The sequence below is a fragment of the Bufo bufo genome, chromosome 3 (assembly GCF_905171765.1).
Source record: "Bufo bufo chromosome 3, aBufBuf1.1, whole genome shotgun sequence".
NCBI lineage: Eukaryota > Metazoa > Chordata > Amphibia > Anura > Bufonidae > Bufo > Bufo bufo.
This window is the reverse complement of record NC_053391.1, coordinates 564024219-564038611: the sequence shown is the minus strand read 5'-3', so window position 1 is coordinate 564038611 and position 14393 is coordinate 564024219. Positions and strand designations below refer to the sequence as shown.

Below are 14393 nucleotides of genomic sequence, written 5' to 3'. Positions count from 1 at the left end.
ATATATATATATAATATATAAAAAATTTCAGGGTTTAGTTCCTTTTTAAGACTTCCTGTCTTTTGAGAGCAGCTGCATGGGCCATAGACACAATGGACAGGATGGCCGCCATTGACTTATGGAACAGTTTTTTCTACCCATGCTCTGTGACCTGTGCAGAAGTCAGGAGTGAGCTGATAAGGCTACTTTCACACTCGCGTTTTGTGCAGATCTGTCTTGTATCTACACAGACGGATCCACACGTATAATGCAAACGCTTGTATCCGTTTGCATTATTCATTCTAAAAAAAGGATCGGTCTTGACTTACATTGAAAGTCAATGGGGGACGGATCAGTTTTCAATTGCACCATATTGTGTCAGTGAAAAACGGATCCGTCTCCATTGACTTACATTGTCAAGTATAGACGGATCCAATAGGCTCTGCATCGTCAGGTGGACACCAAAACGCTGCAAGCTGCGTTTTAGTGACAGTCTAAAAAAACAGAGACCAAACGCAGCCAAATTTATGCATTCTGAACAGATCCTTATCCATTCAGAATGCATTGGGGCTGAACTGATCCGTTTTGGGCCGCTTGTGAGAGCCCTGAAACGGATCCCACAAGCGGACCCAGAAACGCCAGTGTAAAAGTAGCCTAAGCTGTGATTTCACCTATTGTGAATGATGGATCGTGTGTTATCTGTACAGAGGTATTACTTGTCATTGTAAGGCTACTTTCACACTGCCGTTTAGGGGTCCGCCTGTGAGATCTGTTTCAAGGATCTCACAAACGGCCCCAAACGGATCAGTTTAGCCCCAATGCATTCTGAATTGATGCGGATCCTTTCAGAATGCATCAGTTTGGCTCCGTTCCGCCTCCATTCCGCTCTGGAGGCGGACACCAAAACACTGCTTGCAGCGTTTCGGTGTCCGCCTGGTGGTGCGGAGCCAAACGGATCGGTCCTGACTTACAATGAAAGTCAATGTAAAGTCAGGACGGATCCGTCTGCATACACTTAGACTTAGATTTTTTTTGAACTAAGTGTATGCAGACGGATCCGTACTGAACGGATCCATCTTTTGCATTTATAGGCGCGGATCCGTCTATGCAGATACCAGACGGATCCGCACCTAACGCATATGTGAAAGTAGCCTAATTCTGTTTGGGGTTATAATGATAATAACTTCTGAAAAGTTACCTGTACAGTATAGAAAATCATGCGATATTATTAGACCTAGTAGCCAGTGTGAAAATTTTAGAATTATAGAATTTTTTTAAATATAGATAGTGACAAAAAAAAAATTACATTTAACACAAAAAGGTGACCTAAACAATAGGTAATTTTCTAATGATACATTCCCTTTAAGAAAGGCACACATGAAAACTTAAAACATGCCCATCCCATTCCTCCTTGTGTCATCCATGGACTAATACAGCTGATGATTATTTTACTAGGTTCCTTTCACATTTCAGATAGGCGAATATAAAATGAAGGTGCACACAGAGACTTGGATCTCTGCAAGTCATGTTCTGATTAATGGATTGCTGAAAGTCTGTATCAAATGTGCTGTGAGTTATAGGGGCTTTCTTAGAGTACAGTATTGATCACATATCCTCAGGATAGGTCATCCATATCTGATCGGTGGGGGTCCAACTCCAGGCACCCCAGACGATAAGCTGTTTGAAGGGGCTATGGCACTCCAGTGAGACTTTCAGCTAACATCTGGAGCTGATTTTTATTTTATTTTTTACCACAAAAGCAATACCAAAATATACAGGTGAAAAAAAGCCCCCAAAACCAAGAAAGTGCACAATAATGCCACTAAAACCTGTGTGAACCCACCCTAAAGGGAGTCTGTCAGCAATATAGTCGATGCAAAACTGCTGACTGCCCATCGGTAGGGACAAGTACTAATACATACCGTGCTTTTAATCATCATAGTGCTGAAAAATGACCTTAAATACCATGGGCACCGGGCCCGCAGGCTGCAATGCTTCAGGCTCAGTGTATGAGCTGCTTCAGTACTGCAGTGATTAAAAGCAATGACGGGTAGATGTTTTATCTGTCAGCCATTTTGCATAATAATAATCTTTACTTATATATCGCCAACATATTCCGCAGCAGGGCTCATGGGCAAATACAATTATACATTACATGGCACCATCAAGTTAACAATTAAAAATGAGGATTGAGGGCCATGCTTACAGGCGCTTGCAATCTGTGAAGATATAGGGGGTGATACAAACTTGTGCTTGTTTTGTACAGTGGTCCGGCCAGCTTAACAGAAATAGGGGAGTAGATCTAAAGCTGCACGAGCCTGTCGCTAGCCAATATCTGTAGTGCTTCTGAGTGCATGGGGTGTAGTGGATACTGTTGGATGACGGGATCAGGTTCTGAGGAATAATGTTAAAGGGGGTTAAATAGAGAAGAGTTGACTAGAGGATGTGTAAAACTGTAGGAGTTGGGAATAAGCTAATTGCTTGAGGTAGTGCATTCCAGAGAAATGGTGCAGCTCAATAGAAGTCTTGGAGACAGGAGTGAGAGGCTCTGATTAAGGTGGATGTTGGTCAGAAATTGTTTGCAGAGTGTAGACCAGGCATCCTCAAACTGCGGCCCTCCAGCTGTTGTAAAACTACAACTCCCACAATGCCCTGCTGTAGGCTGATACCTGTAGACTGTTCGGGCATGCTGGGAGTTGTAGTTTTGCAACAGCTGGAGGGCCGCAGTTTGAGGATGCCTGGTGTAGAGCATGTGTAGGATGGTAGACGGGTATACTATATGGGTAACCGGTGCAATGACTGGCACAGGGTGGAGGCATCGGAGTAGTGGTTAGACCGATAAATGAGCTGAGCCTGGCTGTTGCATTTAGGATAGATTCGAGAGGGAAAAGTTTAGTGAGTGGTACACAGCTTAGTAATAAGTTACAATAATCAAGTAGAGAATGGATTAGGGCAACAATGAACTTTTTTTGTTTCCGCAATAAGAAGAGGGTGAATTCTAGAGATGTTTTTGAGGTGCTGACAACATGAGTGGGCAAGTGATTGAATATAGGGGGTTAAGTAATGATCAACGTCAAACATGACACACACAGGAAAATATCCGGTTTAGGTAGGTTAGTAGATGGAGAAACCACACGTTGTTCAGTTTTTGAAAGATTTAGTTTCAGATAGAGAGAGGACATGATGTTAGAGACAGCTGAAAGACAATCACTGATGTTTTGTAGTATTGCTGGGGTGACGTCATGGGATGAGCTATATTGTCGTTAGCATAGCAATGGTACTGAATAGGGCTGTGTAGAGAGAAAAGAGGAGAGGTACTAAGAATGAACCTGAGGAACCCGAACAGCAAGAGAATGAGGAGAAGTAGTCATCAAATGATCCACTAAAAGAGTGGCCAGAGCGATAAAAATAGAACCAAGAGAGAGAGCAGTGTCCTTAAGGCCAATACATTAAAGCATGGCGAGTATGACTTGGTGTTCTGCAGTGTCATGCTGCAGAAAGATCCAGAAGAATGAGTACAGAGCTGTCACCTTTGTATTTAGTTGTCAAACCTGCTTACACAACCTGCTTATACAAATTAACATGTGGTTATTATTAAAAAAAATTATTTTAAAGTCTGCTACAAAAGAAATGCTGAGAATTGATAGAAGGACATATTGGTACAACACCCTAAGAGTATGTTTACATGGAGGATTTTGAGAGACAATAATTTTTATTTCCTTTTAAAATCAGTAAAATCAGGTACAGCAGTACATAATGGCAATGGTAGTACATAGGTATTACATAATATAGGTATTACATAAGAATTACGTAGGTGTATATATAGATCAACAGTAGATCTTGCACCTTAACTGAAGTTATCTATAGTTATTAGGCCATAAGAATACGCATTGTACAGTCCATGTACTCAAGGTCGTTTATATGTGACAGCGCAGTTTGGGAAGGAAGATAAGTAAATGGAGGTTTTTGGGCGGCGGTTTCAGCGCATAGTCGGTGCCGAAAACTGGGCTGAATCTGCACTGAAACCGCATCCGTGAGGACCCCTTGCAAAGCTGCAGCGGGAGCTTGCTTGTTGTATAGCTCCATTTAATGTAGCGAAACCTAGAGTGGGGCCACATGAATACCCACGGCAGAACCCACAGCAGTTTCTGCCTCGGGATACATGGTCGAATTTGTCACGGACAAAATCCTCCATCTGAACATACCCTTAGAATGGAACAGTTTTTACAAATTGTGAACACTAAATGAACATTACTTCAGAAGGAAGCATCACAATGGGAACAATCCCAGGAGAGGAAATGCAACCTTTCCTTTTGGCAATGTTCTTGCTTTGTTCCTCTTCTGATATTTGCTCCAATTTTTGGTTAAGAAAATCTGTAATGTGAGCGTTAACTGTAAAACTGTCTACAAAATAATCGTATTATATTTATCTAGTGATTCAGTCCTAATCATTTAAAAGCACTTTAAGTCTTGATATAGAGTTTAATAAAAGGGGCTTTATGTAAAGAATTCATGAAGCGGCCCACACATCAAGAATTTATAGACTATGCCACAAATGCCTAAGATGGGAATACCCCTTCAGTCACAGTACAAATGAGAAGAAATACAACTCTGTAATATTCTTTGTGCTTTGCTTCTTTGTCTTTTTCATGGCTGTCGGTAAATGAGAACACTTGCTTTCATTCAGAGGAAGTAAATAGTAGATAACTAGCCCCTCTCTGTTGATACTAATATATTTAGGAAAAACAATGTTCTGGATACAAAATATATACCGGTAAGTGCCTGTTCACATCTAGGTAAGAGATTCAGGGGTCGCTCCAATCACAGCGGAGAGCGTCACAGGGAGAAAAAACAGCTCACCCTCTCCCTGGCTGTGACGCTGTCCGCTGTGATTGGACCGCGCTGCAGCCAGGGAGAAGGAGATGCCCATTGAGAAACCCTGGCCTCTCCTCCTGTACTGATGCTGAGGATTAACATACTGGGGACAAATCTACAGGGGGGCACAGCGGGGCGTACGAGCAATATAAAAAAACAAAAAAAAACAACCAGGGTGTCAGCATCAGCAGTTTTTGTTCCGTTTTTCCGTATGGCATATACAGTATACAACATAGATAAAATTGGGCTGGACATAACATTTTCAATAGATGGTTTAGCAAAAACGTAACTGAAACGGAAGACATACGGATGCATTTCCGTATGTGTTCCGTTTTTTTTTGCGGACCCATTGACTTGAATGGAGCCACGGATTGTGATTTGCGGGCAATAATAAGACATGTTCTATGTTAGAACGGAAATACGGAAATGGAATGCATTTTTCTGCGGAACCATTGAAATGAATGGTTCCGTATACGGAACGCAAAAAAACGGCCAGTAAATGGGGAAAAAAAAACGGCCGTGTGCAGGAGGCCTTAAACAGTAAAAAGGAATGAAATTAGATAATTACATATTTTTACTGTCATGATGAGAAGTATATGGTGAAACTGGAAACAATCAGAAAGCAGTACCAAGAGCGGTATAGTAATCCTTTACGTCATTGTATGCTAGAAAGAAAAGACCATACAAGCCAAAAGATAAATATAATGGTCTATGCACATGATGTGTCAGATCAATTTTTCCCTGGTATATTTGTAAAAATACAGTAGTCTTGATGCATTATTTTAATTTTTTTGTAAAAGTTGTGGCAAAAAAGTGACCCATGCCACATCAGTGTACTTTAAGGGCTCATGCACATGGCCATACGTGTTTTGCGGTCCACAAATCGCAGATCCGTAAAACACAGATCCTGGCCGAGTGCCTTACACTTTCTATTTTTTTTTTTACTTCTGTAGAAAAGTCCTATCCTTGTCCACAAAACAGACAAGAATAGCACCTGATCTATTTTTTTATATTTTTTTATTGGGCCATGGAACAGATGTGCGGATGCGGGCAGCACACAGTGTGCAGTCCGCATCTTTTGCTGCTCCATTGAAATGAACAGGTCCACATCCGATCCGCTAAAATTCCGGACCAAAACAGCCGTGTGCATGAGCCCTAACAGGAATCTGTCGCTAATTTCCTTCTTTGCTTTGCGGCCTAACACACAACCCTGAACAAAAATCAAGGTCACTTACTTGAACTGGATTTTGCTAAAATTGTGTGTTGAACAGCTCCAGCATGAGCCAAGCACTTGAGTCCGGTCAGTACGGTGCACACGTCAGTCCCCGTATTCATGAGCACCCGGCTCACTCTCGGCTTAACCAAATGGATGGGTCAATTCAGTACTGTAAGTGACCCAGCTTTGTTCAGGGTATCCGTCACCGGCTTATGCTACACTTAAAGGGGTTGTCCGGGTTCAGAGCTGAACCCCTTTAAGATGGCCATACACATTCAATAGCTGTCGGCTATCTCTCCCAATATGCTGAAATACTGAACTTGAGCTGTGCTGGAGCCTGGCCTGCTGATCACCCTTCAGCAAAAATAGAACAAGGATTTGCAAATAAAATTGGCTGGCTCACAGTAATTTATTTGCAACTTTTATTAGACCCCTGCCCCTTATACATACAAAAAGAATTCTATGAATTCTAAAAATTTCTCTACAAAAAAACTATACAATTCATAACCTTAGATGATCCAAGTCCCTAAATGCGGAGCTCTCACATTAAAAAAATAGAATAAAACAAAACAACAAGCACACACTATCCACGATTTGCCGCCACCAGACACGTTTCGGAACGATGTTCCTTCCTCAGTTGTATAAAATAAATGAATATGAGAAAGGAACATCGTTCCAAAATGCGTCTGGTGGTGGCAAATCGTGGATAGTGTGAACAGCAACTTATCTATGAACTTTCATCTGGATTTACCCTGGTTATTCCATTGGAACACTGAGTGCATATGGGAATTGTATGAACTCTGCTGGAGGTGCCGCGGTCAGATATTACCTTCACTGGCTTCAAGCAACGGAGAGGACGATACGGCCATGAGTACTAACATAAAAGATCGCTTCTGGCACTAACCAAGTTTTCAACCCAGTGTCCATTATCTCAGTATATGTGGACAGACCATCGCCTATAGCAGTAAATAGAGACGTCGCCTCTGCACGTGGCTGAGCTGAGTGTGGGTGCTGCTGTGCTGAACACACGGGCCCCGAGTCATTTACAAAACGAGACTCTATCCAGTATTAAGAAAAATACATATATCTGAAAAGACATACATTTGAAATATATATATGCAGAATCCTGTTCACAAGGAAATATCCTGTTAATCGTATAGCCGCTTGTTTTGTTTTATTCTATTTTTAAAATGCGAGAGCTCCGCATTTATGGACTTGGATCATTTAATTTTATATAAGGTTTTAACAATACATGAATTGTAGGGGTGCACCGAAATGAAAATTCTGGTCCGAAACCGAAAATTCAGGATGCCCTTGACCGAAAACCAAAACCGAAACTGCCTTTTTGCCCAAATACTTTTAAAATACTTTTTTTTTAATGATTTTATTAATAATTCTTTTTCATGAATGAAATTCATCTGTGGGTGGCGCTGTTATGGAGAGGGGGATCTGTGGGTGGCGCTGTTATGGAGAGGGATTTGTGGGTGGCGCTGTTATGGAGAGGGGGATCTGTGGGTGGCGCTGTTATGGAGAGGGGGATCTGTGGGTGGCGCTGTTATGGAGAGGGGGATCTGTGGGTGGCGCTGTTATGGAGAGGGGGATCTGTGGGTGGCGCTGTTATGGAGAGGGGGATCTGTGGGTGGCGCTGTTATGGAGAGGGGGATCTGTGCACTGTTATGGGCATAACAGTGCACAGATCCCTTTCCCCATAACAGTGCACAGATCCCTTTCCCCATAACAGTGCACAGATCCCTTTCCCCATAACAGTGCACAGATCCCTTTCCCCATAACAGTGCACAGATCCCTTTCCCCATAACAGTGCACAGATCCCTTTCCCCATAACAGTGCACAGATCCCTTTCCCCATAACAGTGCACAGATCCCTTTCCCCATAACAGTGCACAGATCCCTTTCCCCATAACAGTGCACAGATCCCCCCTCCCCATAGCAGTGCCATAGACCGATCCCCCTACCCATAACAGCCCCGGCCCTGCTGCTCACAGCAGACTAATCACTCACTGCATCTTTATTTTACCTTACAATCGTGACGCTCCAGTAACAACTCTGCAGGCAGAGCGGAGGGCGGCGTAACGTCACTTACTCACGTGACGCACCTGCTCCGCCCACTTTATGAATGAAGGAGGCGGAGCAGGCGCGTCACGTGAGTAAGTGACGTTACGCCGCCCTGCCTGCAGAGTTGTTACTGGGGCGTCACGATTGTAAGGTAAAATAAAGATGCAGTGACTTAAAGTAAACCACCCGCCCGGCGCGGGTGACAAATCCCAAACCCCATATTTTCTGCCGATATGTACCAATATCGGCCGAAATGGATTAGGCCCATTTTCGGCCGATATTTTCGGCCGCCGGAATTTCGGTGCACCCCTAATGAATTGTATGGTGTTTTTGTATAGAATGCTTTTTGTATGTATAAGGGGGATCTAATAAAAGTCTCAAATTACTGTGAGCCATCTCTCCCAATATCCCAATACACATACATGTTCGGTTCAGCCAAAAGTGTATGTGTATTCAATTGGTTTGACTGGAGAAAACCGCTATCGGACACCACTGGCGGCTGCGTATCTCCCAGGAGAACAGAAGGATCAGACAAATATATTCACTTTGCCCAATCCTTCCCTCCACCGACAATACACTAATGCGCGTGGGGGTCTTTAGATAGAGCAGCATAAAACTGCTGACAAATGCCCTTTATTATTCGTACAGGACAATGATTCTAATACAATAATACAATATACAAATTTTATTGTAGTCACAGTACAGAGGAGCGCTATTGAAGCAATTGAACACTGTACCTTATTGCCACATAATACCGCAAGCTCCTACCACATCTTCTCTGCCCAGAAAAGGGTGAATGAAAAGGTTAGACGTGTATGCCCATAGGGTATGTTCACATACAGCATATCTGCGACTGTCCCGTTCATCTCAATACGGCCTGCAGAACTCCATGCACGTACTCCAGATGGCCCCGTTCAGACAATGTCAGTTGCAGACATTTCAGCTTTGTGCAGATGCCCCTTATTGGTCATTATGTTGAAGACTGACGGTGTGGTGCACAGGGTTTGTTTAAGGAGACTGGTGCTCTGCCAGGCCGCACTCCTCCCATTACCTGTCTGAATACACTGTTTTTCCAGCTGGCGACTCATCTCTGGAAAAGGATTTCTCCGAAGCCTTGATTGGACCCACTGTAAGCACGCCAAACAGCAGGCACTCATCCCCAAGACGTTCGCTTAGTGGTAAGTGTACTGTAGTTATTTGATCTTTTAGCTATGAATATCCTCTATGATTAACTGCCTGAATACTTCCCAGTCACCAGCCCTGGAAACTGGAGTATACTGGGAGATGAATGCACGTTCTCCAGGTAACAGCTGACATCATCTAACCCCATAAACTGGATTTCAGATGAGCCATTTTATATTGTTTATCACCAGCACCTTTTTTAGAGATTATTTCCTTACCGGATGATTTATCAAATGAAAAATGCCGAATATGTGAACGGTTTTCGTGACTTTCCAGGTAGTCAAAAAGTCGGTAATTTTGCTTTCATAACATTATAGATCATTTTCTACTCCTACTCCAACCGGATCCAAGCCCCCTGCATTTCTCCAGATGCTCTTGTTTGCAGTCACTCTAGAGCAGGGATCAGCAACATTCGGCACTCCAGCTGTGGTGAAACTACAACTCCCATCGTGTACACTTGCATGGCTGTTCGCAGAACTCCCATAGAAGTGAATGGAACATGCTGGGAGTTGTAGTTTCGCGAGTGCTGGAGATTGCTGACCCCTGATGTAGAGTTTGACACATTAATGTACTGGATGACAACCGTCACTGTGTGTGCAGCTGTACTCTATATACAGGCAAATGGTCACCGTTGTGGAGCACGTACTTTTTTATTATAATATTTTTTTTATTCAGCATCCATGTGTAGTTACAACACATGGGGTAATGTTTTATTCCATGGTCCTGGGTATTAGTACAGAGAATGTGATTTTTCTCTTACAGACAATGTGTTTCTGCATGGTGTTATTACATTGCTTTTTTTATTTTTATTTTTTAAAAGGGAATGGGTCATCGGAAAATCATCTACTGTTTAAATTATGGGGCACATTTATTTAAGGGGTTATGCATTCCTGTAAATACCCTCCTATATGCCCAGGCCCATCACACTGATTTTACTTACCTGGCTCCCTGCGCTGCTCCTGGTCCCCGCATGGCCGCCACCGCTTCTCCCTGTGCACGGAAAAAAACATCCAGGCAGCGACGGGGACGAGCCTCCCTAGCATCACCTGCTATGCATCATTGGCTGCCATAAGTATCTCCTCAACTTAAAACAATATTAATTGGTTCCAGGACGACCATTGTAAGTTGAAACAATTGTTACTTCAGTCCATAACTATGGAAAACTGGTAATTGGTTTCAAAGACCAAAAATATCATCCCAAGATAAGAAAAAGTTTTAAGAAAAATAAGCAGATAACAAGGCCTTGTAAAGCAAGTTCTTACATATAACAGTCCGGAATAGTTGCAAATAATTTTCTATGGTGATGGTAGGAGATACTTCAGGGTACTTCATAGATGTACTAGAAAAATAAAGTGGAGTCGCAGCTCATCCCGGCACAGACAGGGGATAGTATAAAACATATAGTAACGCAGGGAAGCTACTAGACAACCAGTAAAGGTGGTTAACCAGAGAATTGACAATGTTGATTTGTTGGGTCTGGGTCTGAGACATTGTATATCGAGTCCAGTTTCAGCTTACAATGGTCTTTCCTGGGCCATCGTATGTTTAAAATATCATATCCTGAGGCCATTGTATCTTGAGGGCTCACTGGTGGGTGATATCACAGCTTATCTCCTCCCTCCTGATCTCTGCACAGGTCACAGAGCATGCCTGGAAAACTATCCCATAGAAGACAATGAGGTCCCCTCTTGCCCATTGTGTCTATGGCCCATGGAGCTGCAGTAAAGCATCTCTCTAAATGCTGTTAACAGCTCAGACAAGATGGCCTCCCCCATAATTATGTTCAGGAATTATAGTAAAAAAAAAAATCACTGTGCCAATGGATCAGTCAGGGGTCCTAGACACAGCCCCACTTGTCATGTGCTGGTGTGGTGTTCATTATGTGGTTGGCAGGTTTAGTTGGACTGGAGCTTCCTGAATTGCTAGAATTGTAGATCTTGGCCCATTAGTTGTTGACTGTTTTTCCGTCTCAGCTCTTGTCTTCTGGGAATCTCTGAAGGATTCCATGAAAGCCTTGCTGGCAACCACCGCTGTGTGTGTGTGTGTATGTATGTGTGTGTGTGTGTGTGTATATATATATATATATATATTTAAGAAAGACACCGCAGCACATCCGTTTGGTGAAAAAAGTGGGACCCTTTATTCACCTGTGCGACGTTTCGGTCCGCTTACTGGGACCATTCTCAAGCAATCATTGCTTGAGAATAGTCCCAGTAAGCGGACCGAAACGTCGCACAGGTGAATAAAGGGTCCCACTTTTTTCACCAAACGGATGTGCTGCGGTGTCTTTCTTAATTCTATATTGTACACCTTGGTAAGGTGTTTATCGCCGCTGGCACCCACACCCGACCACCAGGAGTGCTGCCCTGATTTCTTTATATATATATATATATATATATATATATATATATATATATATATATTGTACTTTTCTATATGTGTGTTCACTTGTTATTATTGTACTGTTAAAGCCTCATGCACACAACTGTTTTTTTTTTTTTTATCCATCTGCATTTTTTGCGGATAGCACATAGCATTCATTTCTATGGGGCATGCACACATGCATATTTTTTGCAGATCTGTTTATAGAACATGTCCTATTTTGGTCTATATTGCAGACAAGAATAGCCCTTTCTATTGATGGGGTCAAAAAAATATGGAATGCACATGGAAGCTGTCTGTATTTAGTGGATCTGTTTTTGCAGAGCAAAATACATGTGCAAGGAGCCTAAAGCCTAATTCAGTGTTTGGTCAGTGATTTCCTAAAGTTAATGGGAGCCAAAACCAGGATTGGAGCCTCCACAGACATGAGGTACAAGGGAAAGATCTGCGCCTGTTCTGTGTTTAGAGAGCGCACCTGGTTTTGGCTCAAAATGACTGATGGAAATCACTGACGTATGAATGAGGGTGTTTTACAGTTTTCTAAAAAATTATAGCTTAAAGAGGTGTTCTGACCATATAAATGTATGATATTTCCGTGGGGGGGGTCTCATTTCAGGCATTTTTGACAAAATGCGAAGGGTTATATCCACTGTGAAAATTCTAAAAAGCAATCCACAGCAAAGTCAGCGCGCTGCAGATTTTCGCAGGCACTGAACGCTACTTTTTTGACTGGATGAGAACTGGAGTTTAGAAACCCAGTTCACTTGCATTGTACTGTACCAAACTGAAAATCTGCACACGTAAGTTAAGATGCAAAATCTACATCTATATCTTAGTCTAGTTTCACACCTGCGCTAAAGCTATCCAGCAGGCTGTTCTAGCAGGGGAACATCCTGCCAGAGTTCATTGTATCCAGCCTTGCCAGATACTGGCGTGCACCACCAGACCCCACTGATTAGAATGGGCTCCAGGCGGGTTTCAGACGGACAAAAACCAGTGCATTCACCAGTTTTTGTCCGGACAAAAACGGTTTGGATCCCATTCTAGTCAGAGGGGCATGGTGGTGCACGGCAGTTTTTGGCTAGGCTGGATATGGTGAACTTTGCTGGAACACGCTACCAGATAGCTTTAGCACAGGTTTGGAACTAGCCTTAGAGAAAATCTAAAGAATATAATTTCTGGTTTTGCTTTTGTAGCAAACTCTATAAAGGTAGAAATGTACAGTGATGATGAGTCTGGGCATCATCTCAACCATGAAGACCGGCTAAGTGAGAAAGAAGATGGGGCCATGCCTGACGACTCGCTGGTCGAGCCTCTTGGGTACTGCGATGGCCCTGGACAAGATCCCCATTCTCCAGGAGGCATCCGCCTACCCAATGGCAAGCTGAAGTGTGACATTTGTGGGATGGTCTGCATTGGTCCTAATGTGCTGATGGTGCATAAACGAAGCCACACGGGTGAGCCCGATTTAGATGAAATTAATGTAGCTGCCAGATGGTTGTCAGCTTTTTCCTGTATGTATTTGATGATAATATTTTATTGGAATCACAAATCATGCTTGTGTTGACACTAGATACATGACCATGAGAGAACTTCTAGAATAATACATTATGCCAGTTATTACATTGGCTAGCATACCATAAAAAAGCAGATTGTTAGGGTACAACTTGCCATGGCGTCACACAGCATTGACCTAAATTCACCAAGTGATACAATATCAGTGCGTGCCATGCGTCAGGCGCCTCTTTGCAGCTTTCTAGAGAAGTAGAAGTAGGCAGGGACTGATGGGCCTTAGCTCCATGTGTCGATGAGATACTAACCAGCTTGCTGTTGTGTTGCAGCACTCAGCGGGGACTTTATGTTTGATGCTGTTTCAGGTGAGCGGCCATTTCACTGTAACCAGTGTGGTGCCTCCTTTACCCAGAAGGGGAACCTCTTACGTCACATCAAACTGCACTCGGGTGAGAAGCCTTTCAAGTGCCCCTTCTGTAACTACGCTTGCCGTCGGCGGGATGCATTAACAGGTCACCTGCGCACGCACGCTGGTGAGTGTGCCTGAAGTACTGTGTACACAATCCTATTCTTCTCCACACTCCGCTATCACACTAGTTCTAGTATCCAGTGGTGGTCGCAGTGCATCCTGATATATGCATATATGTTGCTTACTGTTACTGCACATCACTTTTTAGGTTCAAGAATAATTTTGGTTTATATGGCCGATGTCAAATAGGTCAATTCTCATTTTTTTCCTCTAGAGGGAATTATACAAAAAAAGGCATGATTTTGTTTAATTTATCATATTAATATTAATATTTATGGCTTCCAGACATTAGCTTTCTTTTGCCCTATAAGTGATTGCACGATATCATGTTGATTATGACAGCACTGTGCTACCTCTGCATACTAAGAACGGTCGGCTTCTTATATTTGTGTATTCTTGATGCATGTCAATGGGAATCTTTCATTATCTGTCACATCATCATGTTAATATCTTAATATTTGTCACTATATGGCCTCATGCACACGACCGTTGGGCGGCCGTGGCCGTATTGCGGCCTGCAAACGGCAGGTCTGCAATCCATGGCCGCCGGCCGTGTTCACCACGCAGTTGCGGTCCCCAATGCACAGAACGGCCACACAACGGCCGAGTGCATGAGGCCTATGGAATATGAAAATGCAGCACCACA

At 43.0% G+C, this 14393-nt stretch overlaps 1 protein-coding gene across 12 annotated transcripts in view; it reads left to right on the top strand.

Annotated features, from left to right (window-relative positions):
• Positions 1-14393, top strand: part of IKZF4 (IKAROS family zinc finger 4) — a 38673-nt gene that overhangs the window by 13314 nt on the left and 10966 nt on the right. For 6 of the 12 annotated variants that reach the window (XR_005777705.1, XM_040425580.1, XM_040425577.1 and 3 more), the window contains 3 exons: positions 9219-9320; positions 12903-13163; positions 13548-13751. Coding sequence is in view for 11 of the 12 variants with exons in the window: in XM_040425580.1 (XP_040281514.1) it covers positions 9219-9320; positions 12903-13163; positions 13548-13751 (567 nt within the window). In the remaining variant the exon portion in view is untranslated. Of the gene's footprint in view, positions 1-9218; positions 9321-12322; positions 12507-12902; positions 13164-13547; positions 13752-14393 lie in introns of those variants that run through there. The other 6 variants (XM_040425583.1, XM_040425581.1, XM_040425578.1 and 3 more) reach the window with 3 other exon arrangements.